At 41.0% G+C, this 22,484-nt stretch overlaps 1 protein-coding gene across 27 annotated transcripts in view; it reads left to right on the forward strand.

Annotated features, from left to right (window-relative positions):
• The window catches only part of TNRC6A (trinucleotide repeat containing adaptor 6A), a 211,906-nt gene that overhangs the window by 160,773 nt on the left and 28,649 nt on the right, over window positions 1–22,484 (forward strand). For 19 of the 27 annotated variants that reach the window (XM_024925876.5, XM_063598579.1, XM_063598578.1 and 16 more), the window contains 6 exons: window positions 1,816–2,256; window positions 14,100–16,685; window positions 18,338–18,514; window positions 19,409–19,584; window positions 20,775–20,807; window positions 22,349–22,429. In XM_024925876.5, coding sequence (XP_024781644.4) covers window positions 1,816–2,256; window positions 14,100–16,685; window positions 18,338–18,514; window positions 19,409–19,584; window positions 20,775–20,807; window positions 22,349–22,429 — 3,494 coding nt within the window. The remainder of the gene's footprint in view (window positions 1–1,815; window positions 2,257–14,099; window positions 16,686–18,337; window positions 18,515–19,408; window positions 19,585–20,774; window positions 20,808–22,348; window positions 22,430–22,484) is intronic. The other 8 variants (XM_063598580.1, XM_055100439.2, XM_055100437.2 and 5 more) reach the window with 3 other exon arrangements.

The following is a 22,484-nucleotide window of genomic DNA, read 5'->3' on the forward strand; positions in this document are numbered from 1 at the left end:
GTTTTTGATAGCCAGTGTCTGCTTATTACTGCATGAGGTACACAAAGGAATATACGTTATTGTTACATATTAGAAGCATTATATTGTCTGGGAGACAAAATTTTCACCCATAGTTAGGCCTAGAAAGCACTTTGTCCCAATTATCAGTAAGAGACTCATCAGTGAGCATCAAGAATGGAAAGGATTATAAACAGTAGATGGAATGTTTGTAATTATTCACTGTAATTCTTCCTGAACTACAATTTGTATTACTTTAGAAAAATGGAAGTCACATTGAAAAAAAATAAGAGGCTAAGATCATATATCATATTAAAAAAGTATAAATGACATAGACTAAATTTACCAGATGTTCAGAGAAGAAAGAAAATGGGGAGATCAGTTTGTTAGGTGAAGGGAGGCTAGAGCTGAGAGTATGGAAGAGGAAGTTGGTGGCTATTGTAAACTCAGGTGACCAAGGCTTTAATGACATTGTCATATATATTGTAGGCATTTGATAAAGATTTCTTTTGGACACAGTAATAACTTCACTTCTGTTTACTGAGTGGTTACAACACACTGGGCACTTGACCAAGACTGTTCCTACTTTATGGAGGAGAAAGACACAGAGGTAACTCAGATGGTGAATAGTGGGCTGTTTTAATTCCAGGGTGGGAGCTCTTAACCCTTGAATGGAGATTTTTCTCTGAGTGCCCTCACCAGTAACATGGGGGTGTTTCACTTCACTTATCTGACAGTGGTATCTGTGAGGATACATTAAAGCATTTCATAGAAACATTCAACTGCTACCAAAGTATAAGGTGGTATTGTGTCAGTCATTAACGAATAGCCACTGTTTATATAGCCTTATGTTCTGTGTTTTATAAACATGAAGACATTTAACCTTAGGATAGCTCTGCAAGGTGTAGGTACTATCTCCATTTTACCGAGAAAACAGCAGGCTCAGTTAGGTTTATACAACTTGCCCAAAGACAGAAAGCTTGTAAAGGCAGGGCTGGGGTTGAAACCTGGCACCAAAAGCTCATACACCATGCATCTCTGTACTTCTCCAACTGGGTTTACTTACACTAGCTTAAGGCATTTCCATCCGTTTTATTTCTTTCTTTCCACTCTTTTATGAGTCAAAAATGTCCCTATTTGCAGTTTCCGATTTATTTTTCAGATTTAAGATAGAGCATCCAGATTATTTATCTCATTTTGATTCATCTCAGAGATAACATTGTCTTTGTCTTTAGTTCCATGTTCTGAGTTTGTCTTATATGATTCAGATATTACATTTTTAGCAAATACAGACATTGTTAACTTAGCCTTTTTGTAAGAAAACCAGCAGGTTGTTTTCTAACCTTGTGTTGTTCTTGTGTTGTCTTCCAAAGATGAAAAATAGAGACCAAACACATTAACAATGAGGCAGAATAAGAACAGTTGCCAAGGAATAGAGGATTCCCTTAGGACTACTGAAAATTGATTGGCCACATTTGTTCTTTGAGTCATTGCGAGTTCCCTCGTTTTGTAATGATCCGATGATGATGTCTTTGACCAGAGTGTAATGTGGTAAAAGAGATAGTGAACATGAGTTGTTGTCTTGGCCAAAGGTCCCTGGGCCCTTATTGGATAGGTAGGTAGCAGAAGTGAAATTTGACTCTTGGCAGTGACATCTCCTAACAAAATTTGAGCCTGTAAATGAGGATATCCCTGCTCACAGAAAGCTTCTGTTTTTTTAGGATTATTTTTCTTAGTGCCTTTGAATTTAGATGGCTTACTTTGGAGGTACACTTTACTGGCTAATCTTTTCCACCCCTTTTCTTTTGTTGGGATTAGTGCCAGAACAGATAAAGCCCAGTGTCAGCCAGCCTCAGCCTGCCAACTCTAATAACGGCACTTCCACAGCAACCAGCACTAATAATAATGCCAAGCGAGCTACAGCCAACAATCAGCAGCCACAGCAGCAGCAGCAACAGCAGCAGCCGCAGCAGCAGCAGCCACAGCAGCAGCCACAGCCGCAGCCGCAGCAGCAGCAGCAGCAGCAGCAGCAGCCACAGCAGCAGCCACAGGCCTTGCCTCGGTATCCTCGTGAAGTACCTCCACGATTTCGCCACCAGGAACACAAACAGCTTCTAAAGAGGGGTCAGCATTTTCCTGTTATAGCAGCAAACCTTGGATCTGCTGTTAAGGTGTTAAACAGCCAGTCAGAAAGCAGTGCTTTAACAAATCAACAGCCACAAAATAACGGAGAGGTGCAGAACAGCAAAAACCAGTCAGGTGAGAGAAGGCATTTCTTACGAGACTCACACCTTATCATCATTAGCTGTATAGCAAGTTGATAAATTCGTAGCTTTTTGGTGATGTATTTGTATTCATCAGTATGTGGGCTTTAATATAAGAGTTCTTTATAGGGAGTTATGAATGGGGAATCTTAGAATATTTCCTGTAAGTTACCTACTTTAAAATGATTATTTTAATTACTGATTCTCCCTTCAGGTTCTGCCCATTTTAATAATGAGCTTATAGCTAAAGTTGACTATAAGACTGTAGCTAAAATTGAGCACCCTTCCCCCCAGGCCATGTGCTGAGCAGTTATACATATTATTGCATTTAATCTTCAACAACGTTGTGAGACTGAGTTCTTACCTCCACTTTCAGTAGAGGCAGCTGACATACCAAGACGTTAAATAACTTGCCCAAGTTCATTCAGTTACCACATGCCATAAAAAGACTGGCACTCATGGAAATTATATTCAAACAGAGGAAATGCATTCAGTTATTTGTCTCAGAGTGGCTTCTCTGAGCTTGGTAGTGATTGTGAGGCAGAAAATAAATCTAGTATGTGATTACAGGTTTTCTCAAAACCCAGTTTGTTTCAACATGTTCTGGAAAGTTTTGATGGTCTGTTAGTCTGTCCATCCATTCATTTATCCAACTATTTGAAAGCTTTACCACAAGCCAGGTAGAGAATTAGGTGCTAGGGTTGAGGAGGAATCAAGGTGCCCATACAAGAACACACTTCTAGAGGCAGTATAGCATACTGATAAAGAAGGAAGTCTCTAGAATCAGATAGACTGGGGACTTGCATCCCAGTGCCCCCATATCCCAGTGCGTGTGACCTTGGGCAGGTTACTTAATTGCTCTATGTGCCTGAGCAGTCTTTCCTAACTGTGCCAGGTAGTTACTCACTTTCTACACCTGTGCTCTCTTTTATATACCAAGAACTACTCTGTACATTGTAATATATTATGGTATTTCACAGTGAATAAGTAGCAGATCCTGGACTCACATCAAAATCTGTCTGACTCCAAAGATATGCTTGTAACCACCATGCTGTGCTTTGGCAACATACAGGATGTGATTGGTAATGAGGAAGAGGACACAAATGTGAGTTTTCTAGCATAGGCAGATTGTTATTGGAAAGGATACAAATTTAAGTCATTGTCCTGAGCTAATATTTACTCCCTAATTTCCCAGCACCTTATTGCCTGTGTGAGCTTGGCCATAACACATCTGACCTTCTTTGCGAATCTGTAAAACAGTAGTACCCAACCCTATAAGGCTGCTGTGTAGACCTAATTACATGACATGTTATTAAAGGAACTACCTTAATGCCTGATATCTAGGTGCCAAATAAACTATCTTCCTAATAACTCTTACAGAACGACCTGTACTCTTCAAGAAGAGTTTGGTTAATACTAGATCTAATGCCAAGTAGTAGGCAATTAGTCATTTGAAGTTCATCTGGGGAGTCAGATTGGAAGCAAATGTACTGGTCATCAGCATAATGAAAAATGTGGTTAAAAACTTCGGGAGAGGTTAGTTATACAACAAATGATGGAGTACCTGCTGTGAGCTAAGCAAGGTGGAATGGTACTGAACAAGACAATGAAGTGGGATAGTATATTTAGAAAATATGTCAAATATGCCTTTTCACTTGGGGAAATGAAAGGAACCTGTTTTTGGATGGAAACAACAGGAGTGTAAGAATCTTGCTTCTCAAAAATAACTATGAGTCAAAAATATCAAAAGTGTTACAGGTCTGGGTTCAGATGAGAAGAAGGCCTCAGGTGTGGGCATAGGAAGAAGCCTTCAAAAAATGTCTGAGAAGGAAAAACATCGTGCCTATTTCTAAAAGAATTTTACTAGGGTGGACTGCATTGATGTGGAGGCTAAGGTGGAAGTGAGGAGGGTGCAGCAATCTGACTGAAGCCTGGATTCAATCTCAAAAAACAACTAGAAAATGCAGATGATGAAGCCAAGGCATTCCAAACAAGAGCCAGATTTGTACTTTTGTCTCTTAAAAAATTTATGAATCCCCACTTAACAGCATATTTTACATATTTACATTAAAACATCTTTCTAAGTGTTACTAGGATTGGTAATAGAAACTTTAGCTTGCAAAATAGACCAGGAGAGTCAGTGAAGGCCTCTTATGAGTTAGGTATATCCAGCTCCTACCAAGTTATTAATATTAATAACGATACAGTGGCTAATCCTTATGGGGTGCTTACTGTGCCCACACACTACTAACTCATTTAATACTTCTTTTACAGAGTAGATAGTATCATGTTCATTTTACAGATTAGGAAGTAGCCTAGAGGCCAGTAAAGAACAAGGTACTAGTTAGTATAAACAGCGTGAACAGTAGCCCAGAAACACAAACATTCTTTGTTGTGAACTACATGTAGTTCAGAATTGGGAGAACATAGTGTTGGCTTGGTTTTTTGTTTTGTTTTGTTTTGTTTGATCTATTCGTATTTGGCTTTTTTACATTCTCATTTTTAATTTTTTTAGAATCCTGTGCTAGTCAAACTAGACAACTCTGCAGACCAGCCCTGGGCTGCCATTTTGGGGCTGTGCCTCAGACACTTATTGATGGTTTAAATTGAGACTTGAGACCTCTTTTTTGCAGTTGACCACTTAGACCCCAAAGAGGTGAAATAACTCTTTAATATGGGGGCCCACAAACCATGTAATGAAAGTGAAGGCTTTGCGGGGATGACTAGGCTCAACAGGAGCAATATTGTTCTTATAGGCCAAAGTGTTCTATCCTATTTTTTATCCACCTGACATGATCCATACAGAAAAATTAAGAAGACTAACATAGTGAACACTCGTATACCCTCCACCCAAAACTGGTGGTGGTTAGCATTGTCCCATCTTGACTTGACACACCTCTCTTTCTCTCTCTCATATATGCATGCATGTGCACATTATTGTTGAACCACTTAAAAGTAAGTATGCAAACATTATGACACTTCAACTTTAATCCTTCCACAGGTAATTATCCTAAGAATAAGCATAGTCTCCTATACAACCACAATACCATTATCACCCCTAAGTAAAAGAACAACAATATCTTCTGATAGTTTATATCCACATTTTTGCTAGTTGTCCCAAGAATGTATTGCTTGCTTGTTTGTTCACAGTATGTTAGTGTTTATATAAAATATAAAGCATATAGAACACTATGTATTGCTTAGGGGATGAATTCAAATGTAGTGAGATATAAAGATTTACATGAGTGATTACCACTGGTATACCCACTGGCGAAGGAAAGAGAGAGAATACCTACGAGTTTTTTCTGCCATATTAGTAACGCATTTCTTAAGGTGTATGAGTATATTTTATATTACTCTTTTATGGCCTTTTCTATGTTTGAAGTAGTTTTTTTTTTTTTTAAAGAAAAAGACATTTGAGGCATAATGGTGAATGACCAATAATTGGGATGTTTTAACCAAAAGTGTTAACATTAAAGTTTCTGGAGATATTTAAAGGTTAAAATGCTGTCCATCCCCATCCATCCATGCTCTTGCATTGGGCTTTTAGCACGGTGTACATCCTTGCTGTCTTGCAACTTCTACTACTTGCTTGCAACTTGCACCTTCCCCTTGGACGATAAACAAACTCAGATCTTCTCTATCCTTAAAAAAATTTTCTTAAGCCTCCATACTCTTTTTTTTTTTTTTTTTTGGAGGAGACAGCGTCTTACTTTGTCACCCAGACTGGAGTGCAGTGGCATGAACACGGCTCACTACAGCCTCAACCTCCCAGCTCAAGTAATCCTCCCACCTCAGTGAGTCTCCCTGAGTAGCTGGGACTACAGGCGTTCACCACCACGCCTGGCTAATTTTTGTGTGTTTTGTAGAGATGGGGTTTCGCCATGTTGCCTAGGCCAGTCTTGAACTCCTGAGCTCAAGCTATCTGCCTGCCTTGGCCTCCCAAATTGCTGGGATTACAGGTGTGAGCCACCACACCCGGCAAAATCCCCATACTCTTTTGAGGCTATTACAGAATTTCTCCCTCCCCCTTTTCAGTGTTATTGAAGGAATAGTCTGTACTTGCAGTCTTTAATGTATTACATCAGTCTCTCATAATCTGGCTTCTGCTCACTTGACTAAAATAACTCTATTGCTGAAGTCACTGATCTTCTGAATGTCAAATGCAAACCTTTTTGTTCCCTCCCAAGGCTTTGTTTCAGATCTCCCCACATTTTAGGTCCTCTTCTGGAAGTCTTCAGCTGATGTTGGGCCCCTCAAAACTCAGTATGTCCAAACTTGAACTCTTTGTGTTGCCCCGTACCACTTCCTCCTCCTGCGTTCCTTTGCTCAAATAGTTGCCGCCCCCATTCATCCAGTCACCCATCTAGAAACCTTGAAATCATGCTTTACTCTTCCCTCTCCTGTATGTCTCACAGGCCAGTGGGTTACTGTACTCTGCTGATTTTAACTCTTTTTTTTTTTTTTTTTTGAGATGGAGTCTCGCTGTTGCCCAGGCTGGAGTGCAGTGGCACGATCTCGGCTCACTGCAAGCTCTGCTTCCCGGGTTCACACCATTCTCCTGCCTCAGCCTCCCGAGTAGCTGGGACTACAGGCACCCGCCACCACGCCCGGCTAATTTTTTGTATTTTTAGTTGAGATGGGGTTTCACCATGTTAGCCAGGGTGGTCTCCATCTCCTGACCTTGTGATCTGCCCGCCTCGGCCTCCCAAAGTGCTGGGATTACAGGCGTGAGCCACCGCGCCCGGCCAATTTTAACTCTTAAATACCTCCCACTTTTCCCGTCTCCCTTTGATACTGCCATCAGTTGCAACAAGTTGCCCTGGTTGAGGTGTTCACCATCTGGTCTAGAGCAACATCCCCAAGGATGTCTTTTATATCCATCTCCCTACCACTTTCACCCCATCTCTCAAACCGGAAGCCAGTCATGATTCATGCATTGCATTTGGTTGTGATATTGCATTTGTCTTCTTTATTCTGGAACAGAGATCTGGGCCTATTTTAGTCCAGCTTTTTTGGGAGGTACCTACACCCATTCATTTACATATTATCTGGGCTGCTTTCAAGCTACAATGGCAGAGTTAAATAGTTTTCACAGACCATCTGGCTCGTAAGGCCTAAAATGTTTAACTGGACCTGTGTAGAACAAGTTTGCCAACCCCTGAACCAAAGGCAAGAATAGCCAGATGAGACATTTTGAATTTTGTACGTAAGAGTGATTTGAGGCCGGGCGTGGTGGCTCATGCCTGTAATCCCAGTACTTTGGGAGGCTGAGGTGGGCGGATCACAAGGTCAGGAGATCGAGAGCATCCTGGCTAACAGGGTGAAACCCCCTCTCTACTAAACATACAAAAACAAAATTAGCCAGGCGTGGTGGCGGGCTCCTGTAGTCCCAGCTACTTGGGAGGCTGAGGCAGGGAACCTGGGAGGCAGAGCTTACAGTGAGCCGAGATCACGCCACTGCACTCCAGCCTGGGCGACAGAGCGAGACTCCGTCTGACAAAAAAAAGAGTGATTTGAAACTGTACATCTAAGGTTCTCTCGTATTCCCAGTGGTACCATCTCTCTCATGCTCCTTGGAAACATTGTAAAACATAAATATTATTTACTTTCGAAGCTCTTCCCTTTCTGGCAAAATTGAAAGTCTTTAAGGCAGAAAATAAATATTTAACTGTTTTGTTTGTTAGATGCTGTATATTTAGAAGAAAAATATTTGAAGGTCCATGGATCTAAATTCTTCCTGAATAAGTGATGCTGTTTCTTTTCTTTTTTTTTGAAACAGTCTCGCTCTGTCGCCCAGGTTGGAGTGCAGTGGTGTGATCTCGGCTCACTGCAACCTCCACCTCCTGGGTTCAAGCAATTCTCCTGCTTCAGCCTCCTGAGTAGCTGAGATTACAAGCGTCCACCACCATGCCCAGCTAATTTTTGTATTTTTAGTAGAGATGGGATTTCACTATGTTGGCCAGGCTGGTCTCGAACTCCTGACCTCAGGTAATATGCCCACCTCGGCCTCCCAAAGTGCTGGGATTACAGGCATGAGCCACTGCGCCCAGCTGATGCTGTTTTTTTATGTCGCTAGAATTATCACCAGTCTTCGTTCAGCCCCCACATAACCTCTTTGATCTTTTTTGGATAGATGTTCTATTATGTACAATTTTTTTTTTTTTTTTTTTGAGTGTGGTACTGTAGGTGATCACACTTCTGTGGGCATTTTGTATGAAAGTAGGATGTTAATGATGCTTTAGATTTGAAATATTTCTAAATAACGCTCAACCTTCCAAATCTTAAGTTTGCCTACAGCATTGCAGCGTATAAACATTTTGCATTACACTCAGTAAAACTCAGCCGCTCCCTTTCTTCCTACTAGCACAGAGATTAACTATTTCTCATTATTTCCTGGAAAGCTGAGTGATAATACTCTACTTAATGATGTTCCTCTATGTTTATCTTCCAGATCATTTACAACACTGGGTCTTGTGTGTCTTTAAGTGAAATAAATTATTTGACTTCTTCCAAATCTGAAATAATCTCTGACTCTGAAACATATTAGTTATACCTGAGGAGTCCTGTTCTTTTCATCCTTTCAGTTTTAATAGCGTCTTTTCCCATCCCCTGCAACACATTTTGTTTTTGTTGTTGTTGTTTTGAGATGGAGTTTCGCTCTTACATAATGCCCAGGCTGGAGTGCAGTGGTGCAATCTCGACTCACTGCAACCTCCACCTCCTGGGTTCAAATGATTCTCCTTCCTCAGGCTCCTGAGTAGCTGGGATTATCGGGGCCTGCCACCACACCCAGTTAATTTTTGTATTTTTAGTAGAGATGGTGTTTCACCCTGTTGGCCAGGCTGGCCCCAGGCTCTTGACCTCAGTTGATCCTCCCGCCTTGGCCTCTCAAAGTGCTGAGATTATAGGAGTGAGCCACTGTGCCCAGCCAGCACCTTTTATTGATTTTTATTTGTTTATTTATTCATTTTGAGAGAGGCTGTAGCTCTGTCTCCTAGGCTGAGTGCAGTGGTGCAATCACAACTCACTACAGCCTCAACCTCCCAGGCTCAAGTGATCCTTCTGCCTCAGCCTCTTAAGGAGCTGGGACCCCAGGTATATGCTACTACGCCCAGCTGATTTTTTTATTTTTTGTAGAGATGAGGTGTTGCAGGGTTGCCCAGGGTAGTCTCACTTCTGGACCCAACCAATATTCCCGCCTCGGCCTCCCAAAGTGCTGGGATTACAGGCATGAGCTAGAATGCCAAACGAATTTTTTTTCCTAAACTACAACCTTTTTTACAACCCAGAATGCCTTGTAACTCACCATTGGTAACCCAATTTTTAAAATAATCTTTAGGTTTTGATCAAGTGGCTTCTAGATTAAAAATGGGATTTTAGTTAATAATATTTTAAAAGACAAACTTAGCCACCAAACTGGGTCATGACCAGAATCTGAGAACATTTTTCACTAACATTAAAGGTGATAGAACTCATTTGCAGAATATATTCAGGCGTTTGCTTTTTTGCTTTGCTTTTGATGTATTCTAACATTAACAAGTGAAATCTGCCACGTATGGTTTATGTATAAAAATACTTATTCACTGATAGCTTCATGATTTCGTCTTTTACTTTTAATGTTTTAATCATTTGGGATTATTTTTATTATCTCATTTTAAAAAGTTTTCAAGTACTGAATATTCCCTTTCCCCACTGATTTAAAATGCTAATCCTTGAAATAGTATCTTTGACATATACTTGAATCTGTTTCTGGGTTACTTTTTCTGTTCAGTCAAAGTGCTCTCTGGCAATGCAGTGCTGTTCAACTATTTCCTGATAATGCAGATTCCCTTCTTCACAACCTCTTCTTTTTGAAATTTTTTAGAGGGTTACTTCCCCATTTGCTTTACAGAATTTTTAAATCACTTGTAATCATTTTGCAGACTCTTGTTAACAATTTCTTATAACTGAATTAAACTTAGAGCATTGTTACACCTTCATATCCAGGAACAAGTTTCTTCACTTTCAAGTGTCTTCTATAGCCAGCAATAAAATATAATCATATATGACTTTAAATATTTTTGCTAGCTTTATTCCTGTTACTTTATGGCTGTTAATGATTAAGATCTTTTCCCATCAACATTTTCTCCTGGATTATTTTTGGCATATAGAAAGGAAATTGTTTTTTCATGTTGATCTTTTTTGCCTCTATTCTATTATTTTTACCTCTCATTTTTGAGTCATATTTTATCAGTTACTACTTCTAAAACTGGACCAAATAGTAGTATTGATGACAAGTATTTTTGTCTTTTTCTTGTCATTATGGGAATGCTTCTGGTGTTTCACTCTTCAATTCTGGATCCATTTCTTTATTTTCCATTTGGGTAGTTTTGTTTTCGATGGCCAATCTTGTTTTCTTACTCCTGCCTTATGAAAGTGGCCACACACACTTAACGCACGCAAATAGTGGCAGCAGAAATACGTTTGTAGTAGTCCAGGAAAAGACAGTGACAAGGGCTGGACTGTCTTAGATTTGGAAAACAGATGTATGGATTTTGGACTTGATGATGTTTTGGATTTGCTGTGCACAGGGAGGAATAAAAGATAAATTCTAGGTTTTAGGAAACTTACTGATGAGAAAAACTTATAAAGAAGCAGTTTTTGCCCCGTTTGGGAGGAGAGCAATTTATACTCTGTTGGAGTGTAAATCTGGAATCTGAAGATTCTAAGTGGAAATTTTAAGTAAGGAAGTTATATGATTTCTCATTTTGTTCTTTATAAGGGAGACATGGTGGAATGAAAAACATGCTTTGGAGATAGGACTAAAAGATGATAATCATTAGCATGCATTTATCAATGATAATAATGGCCCTCATTTATTAAGCACCTAATATGGATCAGATATAGTTCAGAGTCCTTTTTTGTTTTTTTTTTGTTGTTGTTGTTGTTTTGTTTTGTTTTGTTTTTTGAGACGGAGTCTTGCTTTGTTGCCCAGGCTGGAGTGCAGTGGCGCGATCTTGGCTCACTGCAAGCTCTGCTTCCCAGGTTCATGCCATTCCGCCTCAGCCTCCCGAGTAGCTGGGACTGCAGGCACCCACCACCACGCCCAGCTAATTTTTTTGTAGAGATGGGCTTTCTCCGTGTTAGCCAGGATGGTCTCGATCTGCTGACTTCGTGATCCTCCCGCCTCGGCCCCCTAAAGTGCTGGGATTACAGGCGTGAGCCATCACGCCTGGCCAGTACAGAGTACTTTTAATAATCTGCACCACAGTTGTGTGAGATTGGTACTAATACTGTTTCGTTTTTGTTGTTGTTTTTGTTTTTTGAGATGGAGTCTCGCTCTGTCGCCAGGCTGGAGTGCAGTGGCGCCATCTCGGCTCACTGCAACAGCCTCTGCCTCCGCGGTTTAAGCAATTCTGCCTCAGCCTCCTGAGTAGCTGGGACTGCAGGCGCCCGCCACCACGTCCGGCTCATTTTTTGTATTTTTAGTAGAAACAGGGTTTCACCATGTTGGCCAGGATGGTCTCGAACTCCAGACCTCGTGATCCCCTCGCCTTGGCCTCCCAAAGTGTTGAGATTACAGGCATAAGCCACTGCGCCCGGCCTGGTACTAATACTGTTTCTACTTTAGAGATGAAACTAGGCACAGAGATTGAGGATCTTGCTGTGGTCACACAGCTAGTAAATGGTAGAGTGCCTCTTAAACCCAAGCATTCTGGCTACCCAATCTGTGCTGTTAATCACTGCATCAAATTGACCCTAACGAGGCACTTACTTGCAGCCAGCACTGAGCTTAATGCTTTACATATGATGATAAAATTAACAAAAGAACCAGGTTAAGAAGTATTGTTTATATTCTGGTTTTGCAGATTTGGTCATGCAGAGTCCAGACTTGAATCTTGGTGTTTCTAGAGTCCTATCTACATTCTTAGGCACCTTGCTTTATGAAGGATTCTGATGAATCCTGCCTTTCTCACTTAATTTTCCATAAGTTAACCTGTGAACCTCAGTTTTGTCATCTGCAAGTGAAGGTAATACCTATCCTCTAGTGTGGCTCTAAGGATTCAGTGATAAAAGTGCGCACAAAGTTGTCAGACATAGTACTGAATGCCAAACATTTGTTGATGGTGCTGGTGCAGATGTTAGTGTGTTGGTTTGCTTACACCCAATGAGACTGACTTATTGTTACCCTTTATTTCATGAGAAATTCTCCTTATGGGCACTGAAAGATGGCAAATCTTCTTTGGCAGCTTTAGGAATCATTAAAGAAATGATTCTTAAACAGGGAGTGGAAATTAGAGTCACTTATGGAACTTTGAAGTATATTATTTGATGAATTTATATCATTTCCAGTCTCTCTCCAGTCACTTTTCCAGACTGTTTCCAGCTCATCATCTTTTGCTTCTTAATGATTGTGCTTTGAGAGCAAATGATGCAAATTGAATCTGATTTTCCATTTTAGCAAATCACCTTAATAGTGACTTCTTTTTATCTCCTAGGCCTACAACCCCTGAAGGTTGGCTCATTAGGTCTGGGACATTGCCTTGAACATGTATATTTAAAAGCACTACGTGTGATTTTGATTGGTACTCTAGTAGAAAACTGCAATATAATATACCTCCTCCAGACAGTCAAAATGCACGTGGCTTATGCAGGTTAATGGCCCTGAGGAGTGTCTGCCTACCAGATCCTTAAACCAAGTGAGAGTTAAGAATCTGGGGAACTATTCAGAAGCACTAGAACTGCCCTACCTGTGGTAAAATAAATAAATAGTAATACATAGCAGGAAGTCCAAGATTATAGGATTGTATGACTGGTCATTAAACGTCTCCAGTGTCAGCATTTGATTTTTTGAGATCATAATAATTCTGTGATCTTCAACATAATTAACCATTACTTTTCTGTTCTTTTATATAAATGTGGTTAGGAAGGTAAATTAAGAAAATTTTATGAGAGGAAGTTGAACTGAAAATACTGTTACTTGGCTGTAATATTTCAGGTTGAATATGGACACTAATGAAATAGAATGTAATGATAAAAGCTTTCCAATTCTTACCATTCTTATAAATTTTTATAAACTTGTTACAATACCCAAAACAGTTGTGCGGAAAAGCTATACTAGAAAACAGAGGGTGGAAAAATATTTCTGATACATTTTATCAAATTTTGGCTATTCACTTCTCCTTACCCGTCTTTCCATGTCAGGCTTCTATGCCTGGGTTGTTCCGTTATCCTAATGCGTAGCTGCCTCCTAGACCTTCTTGACTCCAAAATTCTTTTTTTTTTTTTTTGAGACGGAGTCTCGCTCTGTCACCCAGGCTGGAGTGCAGTGGCAGTATCTCCGCTCACTGCAAGCTCCGCCTCCCGGGTTCATGCCATTCTCCTGCCTCAGCCTCCCGAGTAGCTGGGACTACAGGCGCCCACCACCATGCCCGGCTAATTTTTTGTATTTTTAGTAGAGATGGGGTTTCACCATGTTAGCCAGGATGTTCTCGATCTCCTGACCTCGTGATCCGCCCACCTCGGCCTTCCAGAGTGCTGGGATTACAAGCGTGAGCCACCACACCCGGCCCAAAATTCTTTTATTTACCGATACGTTAACAATGTATTCATTCAGCAGGTATTTATCAAGGGGCTGTTATGTCCTCTAGGATCTTAGGATAGTATCAGTTGAACATAGAAAGTTGGTGGCTAGAAGATAACCAGTGCCCTTGTCACCATTCTGCCGAGGATCATAGCTTGTTAAATTGAGGAGCCACATATATTTATAACATATTTGTCATTTTTCTTAGATTTTAGTATCATTTTGAAATGGCCTAACACTTTATAAATAGTTGTACTTCTCCTTTATCCTAGATATAAACCACAGTACTTCAGGATCCCATTATGAAAATTCCCAGCGGGGACCTGTGTCTTCTACAAGTGATTCTAGCACAAACTGTAAGAATGCTGTTGTAAGTGACTTGTCGGAAAAAGAAGCATGGCCCTCAGCCCCTGGCAGTGATCCGGAGTTGGCTTCAGAATGTATGGATGCTGATTCTGCCTCCAGTTCTGAATCAGAGAGAAACATCACTATCATGGCTTCAGGGAACACAGGTGGTGAAAAAGATGGCCTTCGGAATAGCACTGGACTTGGTTCCCAAAACAAGTTTGTAGTTGGTAGCAGCAGCAATAATGTGGGCCATGGAAGTAGTACTGGGCCATGGGGTTTTTCCCATGGAGCCATAATAAGCACATGTCAGGTCTCTGTGGATGCTCCTGAAAGCAAATCTGAAAGTAGCAACAATAGAATGAATGCTTGGGGCACTGTAAGTTCTTCATCAAATGGAGGGTTAAATCCAAGCACTTTGAATTCAGCTAGCAACCATGGTGCCTGGCCAGTATTAGAGAACAATGGACTTGCCCTAAAAGGGCCTGTAGGGAGTGGTAGTTCTGGCATTAATATTCAGTGCAGTACTATAGGCCAGATGCCTAACAATCAGAGTATTAACTCTAAAGTGAGTGGTGGTTCTACCCATGGTACCTGGGGAAGCCTTCAGGAAACTTGTGAATCTGAAGTAAGTGGTACACAGAAGGTTTCATTCAGTGGTCAACCTCAAAATATTACCACTGAAATGACTGGACCAAATAACACTACTAACTTTATGACCTCTAGTTTACCAAACTCCGGTTCAGTGCAGAATAATGAGCTGCCTAGTAGTAACACAGGGGCCTGGCGTGTGAGCACAATGAATCATCCTCAGATGCAGGCTCAATCAGGTATGAATGGCACTTCCCTTTCTCACCTTAGCAATGGAGAGTCAAAAAGTGGAGGCTCTTATGGTACTACATGGGGTGCCTATGGTTCTAATTACTCTGGAGACAAATGTTCAGGCCCTAATGGCCAAGCTAATGGTGACACTGTGAATGCAACTCTAATGCAGCCTGGCGTAAATGGTCCTATGGGCACTAATTTTCAAGTTAACACAAACAAAGGAGGTGGTGTGTGGGAATCTGGTGCAGCAAACTCCCAGAGTACATCATGGGGAAGTGGAAATGGCGCAAATTCTGGAGGAAGTCGAAGAGGATGGGGAACCCCTGCACAAAACACTGGCACTAATTTACCCAGCGTTGAGTGGAACAAACTGCCTAGCAATCAGCATTCCAATGACAGTGCAAATGGCAATGGTAAGACGTTTACAAATGGATGGAAATCTACTGAGGAAGAGGATCAGGGTTCTGCCACATCTCAGACAAATGAGCAAAGCAGTGTGTGGGCCAAAACAGGAGGTACAGTGGAGAGCGATGGTAGTACAGAAAGCACTGGACGCCTTGAGGAAAAAGGAACTGGGGAAAGTCAGAGTAGAGACAGAAGAAAAATTGATCAGCACACATTACTCCAAAGCATTGTAAACAGAACTGACTTAGATCCACGTGTCCTGTCCAACTCTGGTTGGGGACAGACTCCTATTAAGCAGAATACTGCCTGGGATACAGAAACATCACCTAGAGGGGAACGAAAGACTGACAATGGGACAGAGGCCTGGGGAAGCTCTGCAACACAGACTTTTAACTCAGGGGCATGTATAGATAAGACTAGCCCTAATGGTAATGATACCTCATCTGTATCAGGGTGGGGCGATCCCAAACCTGCTCTGAGGTGGGGAGATTCCAAAGGCTCAAACTGCCAGGGGGGGTGGGAAGATGATTCTGCTGCTACAGGAATGGTCAAGAGCAATCAGTGGGGGAATTGCAAAGAGGAGAAGGCTGCATGGAATGACTCGCAAAAGAATAAACAGGGATGGGGTGATGGACAAAAATCAAGCCAAGGGTGGTCTGTTTCTGCCAGTGATAACTGGGGAGAAACTTCAAGGAGTAACCATTGGGGTGAGGCCAATAAGAAATCCAGCTCAGGAGGTAGTGACAGTGACAGGTCCGTTTCCGGTTGGAACGAACTTGGTAAAACTAGTTCTTTCACTTGGGGAAACAACATAAATCCAAATAATTCATCAGGATGGGATGAATCTTCTAAACCTACACCTTCCCAGGGATGGGGAGACCCTCCAAAGTCTAATCAGTCTCTAGGTTGGGGAGATTCGTCAAAGCCAGTCAGCTCTCCAGACTGGAACAAGCAACAAGACATTGTTGGATCTTGGGGAATCCCACCAGCTACAGGCAAACCTCCTGGTACAGGCTGGCTGGGGGGACCTATACCAGCCCCAGCAAAAGAAGAAGAACCCACAGGCTGGGAGGAACCATCCCCAGAATCTATACGTCGCAAAATGGAGATTGATGATGGAACTTCAGCTTGGGGAGATCCAAGCAAATACAACTACAAAAATGTGAACATGTGGAACAAAAACGTCCCAAATGGCAACAGCCGTTCAGACCAGCAAGCACAGGTACATCAGCTGCTAACGCCTGCAAGTGCCATCTCAAACAAAGAGGCAAGCAGTGGCTCTGGTAAGTTTCTATTTTATGAAATCAAGCCTTGTTTTAACTTACTGTTATTATAAGATTTGTGTAACAAAGTACTTGGATATGCACACAAAGGCTGTTCTTACTGTAATCCAGAAGCAGCTTGAAGAAAATTATAGGGGTGATGTTTACCACCAGAGAACAGAGCTCCACTTTTGGCAGTGTTGTTTGAGTCCTGCACACTTCATTCTCTATTAGAAATGCAACAGAAGGCGAATTGGACAAAGGCGGTCAAGTGGGAATGCTGTACACTTCTCCAAGTTGTTTTTGAGTTAGGCCTTAACTTGTGGTTTTATTATTTGACTAAAATATCTCCAGAAATAAAACAAGTATCTCATAAATACAGTACTCTCTAAACATTAGGTTGTATATTTGGCTTTAGAAGGGATTTTTTTTTAAGTAGGTGAGAAATCCAACTCTACTTAGATACAGTATATATGTTTGTGTATTTAAAACATTTGACAATACCTTTCTAGTATATCCTTACTTTCCTCTCTAATAATGAACTAATTCCTATCTCTGCAAATTTTCCCAACAACATTTTCGTTAAGTGTGATTGGCTACATTGTCTTTGTTAATAAAAGTTTTATTGACTTAATAGTCTCATTGGAAGTGGATATGGGAGTGCTTTCATGAGCTAACTTTTTGGCACTTCATTTTTTTTTTTAGTCTAAGTATAGTTTGTTGTATTAATTTAGGTTTGATTCTTAAAAGGAAGAAGTATGTATCTAAGATGAAGCCTGTTGGCTTTGATTTTTTTTAATGAAACATTTATGGCTTTTTTTTTTTTTTTTTTTTTTGCTTTGGACAACCTCAGCCTAATACTTCAGATTTTAAAATAAGCATTGTTCAGCATATGTAAAAAGTAGGTGACCCATTATTGTTAGCTGGGTAGTAAATTGTTTTTCCAGTGTAGGTGGTGTGGAAGGGGTACACTTGTGGCACAATTTTTTTTTTTTTTTTTTTTTTTGGAGATGGAGGCTTTCTCCGTCACCCAGGCTGAAGTGCGGTGGCATGATCTCAGTTCACTGCAGCCTCCACCTCCCAGGTTCAAGCAATTCTCCTGTCTCAGCCTGCTGAGTAGCTGGGACTACAGGTGTGTGCCACCACGCCCAGCTAATCTTTGTATTTTTAGTAGAGACCAGGTTTTGCCATGTTGCCCAGGCTGGTCTCAAAATCCTGACCTCAGGTGATCCGCCTGCCTCAGCCTCCCAAAGTGCTGGGATTACAGGCATCAGCCACTGTACCCAGCTGGTACAGATGTTATACATACACTGTCACCCAGCTTATCACCTGCTCCAATTTACAAGGTTTGGTTTAGAATGACTTGACTTTTTCAGGAATTAAATTGATGCTCAAAGGAGAGTGGTTTTCCATAACTATGCAAAAATCAGCTCTAGGTCTAGAGGGTAATTATGAAAAAAGTTAAAAAAATTATCACCTTATATTAATGGGAAATAGTTTGTCTTTTTTTAACATAAAACAGATGCCATCTTTTTGCCTATCACAGTATCATTATTCAGTACATAAACATGAAGTTCTTCATCCTTGGTCCCTAAGTTTTCTTTATTGTCCCTTATTCCACTGCACCTCCTTACCTTCTATGCTGATGACTTCTTTTCCCACACTTTCTAAAGGCTGGGGTGAGCCCTGGGGGGAGCCTTCTACTCCAGCCACAACTGTGGATAATGGTACTTCAGCATGGGGTAAGCCCATAGACAGTGGTCCCAGCTGGGGGGAACCCATTGCTGCGGCATCCAGCACATCCACGTGGGGCTCCAGCTCTGTTGGTCCACAAGCATTAAGCAAATCTGGTAAGTTATTGACAATGCCTGGTAGCTGTTATGTAGCAGTGGCGATCACTCACTGACTATAATTAAATAATTAGATAAGGTTTCTATGTTATTTATAATATATTCATATAATATAACATGATAGATGATGTTCAGTATTTTGCTCTTTGATTTTGTAACGTGGTTTATTCTCTTTCTGAATTTTCCTCTTTTCTCATATTTCTTAGAACTGTAACTATTCATTTGCATATACTTCATCAAATCTAAATTATATTTTACCAAATTAGGTTATCTAGGAAGAGTCTACTAGCAACTTTCATGCCATCTAGCCTGAGAGGCCAACTAGTGTAGCCATGAGGACACATATTCAGACTGTCAGATGATTCCCTGAAAGTTACAATTAGCATAGTTCAGAAAAGACCCAAGATTGAAATTAACATTGTCATTGTCCCATAGGTTGTGTACAAGATACCCTGTAGGAATCCCAAGGGCCATGTGTGAAGATAAGATGCTTTCTACTTAAGGCTTTGAATACTCTCTGGCCATTCTCCCTAAAAATATATATAAAAATTAATTCTTTCAAATTTCGTTCATCTTCTTTGTCCTGTGCGTCACTATGCAGATTATTAAGTGGGTACAAACAAGAGTGCTACCATTGTCCATGTTCAAGAACTATGATTTGTTAAAGGCATGGAGGAGTTTTATTAAATTTTTAAATAAGAATATATTATTTTTCATGGAACGTTTAGCTCAGTATAAAACATACTTTCCTTCTGTGCAGATGCAGGAAGGGAAATAAGTGTGCGCGTGTGTGTTTTCTTAGGTTCTCTACCCAATTTTTAATATATACTTATTTTCCAGAAGGAATTCTTTTATTAAAGTATGTTTCTCTTTATATCACAAATCCACAATCAGGGCCAAAATCTATGCAAGATGGCTGGTGTGGTGATGATATGCCATTGCCTGGAAATCGCCCCACTGGCTGGGAAGAGGAAGAGGATGTGGAGATTGGAATGTGGAATAGTAATTCATCTCAAGAGCTTAACTCATCTTTAAATTGGCCACCATATTCAAAGAAAATGTCGTCGAAGGTAAACATTTCAAGGGCAAAGCCCTTGAAACTTTAAATTCCAAAGGTAGTTTACCCACAGAAAATTAACTTTTCGCCTGCCCATTTCTGGCGGTCAGTACAGTCCAGGCAGCCCCCACCTTAGGTATAGCCACTTATATGGGCAGCCACCTAGAGAAACATAAGAAAGACCACAGGAACTTCCTTTCTCCCCACTGCTACAGCTTGGGATTTCTCTCTTCCTCCCCCTCCACCAGTGCTGCCTGGGACAACCCCTCATCCTAGGGTGGTGCCTGCAGTGGTGAGGATGAAGAGGAGGGCAAATCTCCATGTTGACTCTTTCCATCCCACTGCCAGTTCATCTTCCATTTCATTTCCTCACCTGGAGTCCCCCGCCACCCGCTTACCCAGAGTCACCATCCTCCTTATTCACCTGTCATGTTTGTTGTCCCTATCCCATCCCAAAAGGTCCTGTGACAAAAATCCCTAGGAGTGATCTGAGCTTGGTTTTGCTTTTATGTATGGACAAATCATATTCCTAAAGCTGGCTGTACATCGAAATCCCATGGCATTTGTTAAAAATGCAGCTTCCTGTACCTCAGGTCTACCGAAGTTTTGGAAATTGGACCAAGTTTCTTATCCTAAAGAAACTCCTCAAATGTCTCTGATGCAGAGCCAGGTTTGGGAAGCACTGATTTAGAGCACTGGTTCTTAAGAGGTGGCACTGGGGGCTGCTGTCAGATCCTCCTGGGGACCATTTTCAAAATATGTTCCCAGTCCCCCAGGTGGTTCTAACATAACATCCTAACCCACCCTACTTGAGAATGATTACCTTTTGAGGGACCTTAGAAGTCAGATACCAGTGGATAGCTGGACTAGGTAACTGCCAAGGTTCCTCACTTTTAATCCTGGGATTCTAAGTCTAGGACCTGCCATTTTCATTTTTAAAATTTTTCATTTGGCTGAATTTGCCTATTGCCTTGCCATATAGCTTATGAAGTGCTTTTACATGTTTTACATAAGTCATTTGATCCTCACAACCATCTAAGATAGGACACTGATGAATTTGAGACTGGAAAAGGTGGTGACTTGCCCAAAGTTGCGATAACTAGTAAGCGACAGAGTAAGGACTTAAGTTTAGGTCTTCCAATTCCAAACCCCATGTTCTTCCCACTGGACCATGCTGTTTTGTGACTTTGTCTTTCCTTACAGGGTCTGAGTGGCAAAAAAAGGAGAAGGGAAAGGGTGTGTAGCCTTTTTACTCTTTCTCCTTTGTTTCTACTAGTAAAAATCTTTAGAAAGCAACTGCAAACATTTATTTAGCCTCTGCTGTGTGCCAGGTACTGTGCTTGGTGCTGGGGATTCAAATACAATAAGATAAGAGTTTCACCTTTCGGGAGCTCACAGTCTAGTATGGGGCATTAGGAGAGCTTCATAGAAGTGTCAGCTTGAATTTGGAAGATGCTTGGGATGGGATGTGTTAAGGAAGATAGTAGCCCAACATAACCAAAATGTAGAATTTTTAGGAAGAAGTGACAAGAGATCTGGCTCTGTAGTTAAGGCAGATTGTAGTGTCTTCAATAGCATGCCAAGGAATTTGAACTTTATTTTGTGTAAAATATGGAACCAACAAAATTGAGTGGAAAACAACATCAGTGGGGTTTTTAAATTACTAATTTTAAAAGAAAGCTAATCAGTGATAGTATGAAATATAAATTGGTGCAGAGGGGAGACCGCAGTTAGGGATCTCAGGGAGCATCTGCGTTAATTCAAGCTAGAAAGGAGGGCTTGAGTTGGGAAATAAGATGGATATATAGTGGAAGGGACTAATTTGAGAGGCATTTCAGTCAGAATAGGAAGGACAGAAGAACTTGGCAACTAGTTAGGTATGGGGTTGGATGGGGTGAAAGGAAAAGGGATCAAAGCCAACTTCAGAATCTGCAGAGAGAGTTAGATGCTTGCTTCAGAGACCTGCATTTGGGGGGAAGTTGTGAAGCTGTGTTCTGTTCCACAGTCAGAAGGAATGGACAGTAGCAATGGGAAAGGGTAATGAAGGCAACAGACTGAGAATGGTCCAGTGAGACCATAATGAGAGACATAGGTTTCTATGGCTTCCAGCCTCCTTGTCTACCAGACTGCTAATCACAGACCCTCCATCCTCTTAACTCATGTCTCAATGGAGTTTGCATACCACCCATACCCCAACCAGCCACAGAGAGCCAGCCCTAAGCAGGAGGAATCCCAGGTTCAACTTCTGCTAGAGATGTTGTGTTCTTGGCAACACAAATTGAAATTTTAAAATACTTTTTCATGTGGAAAACACATGGTGTTTTTTCAGTAGGATGCATATAGCATAATTAAATTAGGGGTTAAGTTGGCTTCTTTGGACTAACCTTAGAACCTAGTCACTATTTTTTTACTTTGGTTTGGAGTGAGAATTCCAGAAATCTAAATTATAACTAATCTTACAGTTCTCCGTTACTCAGAGGCCCTGTTTTCATATTTGTGGGTCATTGAGGCCTTTTGCTTCCGTCTTTTCCTTCTGACTGCTTGCCTTTAGAGATTTCTCTGTACATTACAGCTATACCAGAGGACTGGAGCAAAGGAAGTTGAAAATCAAATAAGTTGATTTTTAATTATTAACAACTCTGATAAGAGTTGATTGGAGGAGAAATTATTGGCTAAAAATGAGAATTGGGGATTGTCTTAAGTTTTATTAATCCGTCACTATACCCAGATAAACAGAGATGGCCATGGCATCTTTTCTACTCTTTTATTTTACAAAGGGAATGATGAAAGGTGGAAACAAACAAGAAGAAGCGTGGATAAATCCATTTGTTAAACAGTTTTCAAATATCAGTTTTTCGGTAAGTATGTTTTCTTAGCAGCTCCTTCCTCTTTTAATGGTGGTCCATGATTTAT

The sequence above is a fragment of the Pan paniscus genome, chromosome 18 (genome assembly GCF_029289425.2).
Source record: "Pan paniscus chromosome 18, NHGRI_mPanPan1-v2.0_pri, whole genome shotgun sequence".
Lineage (NCBI taxonomy): Eukaryota > Metazoa > Chordata > Mammalia > Primates > Hominidae > Pan > Pan paniscus.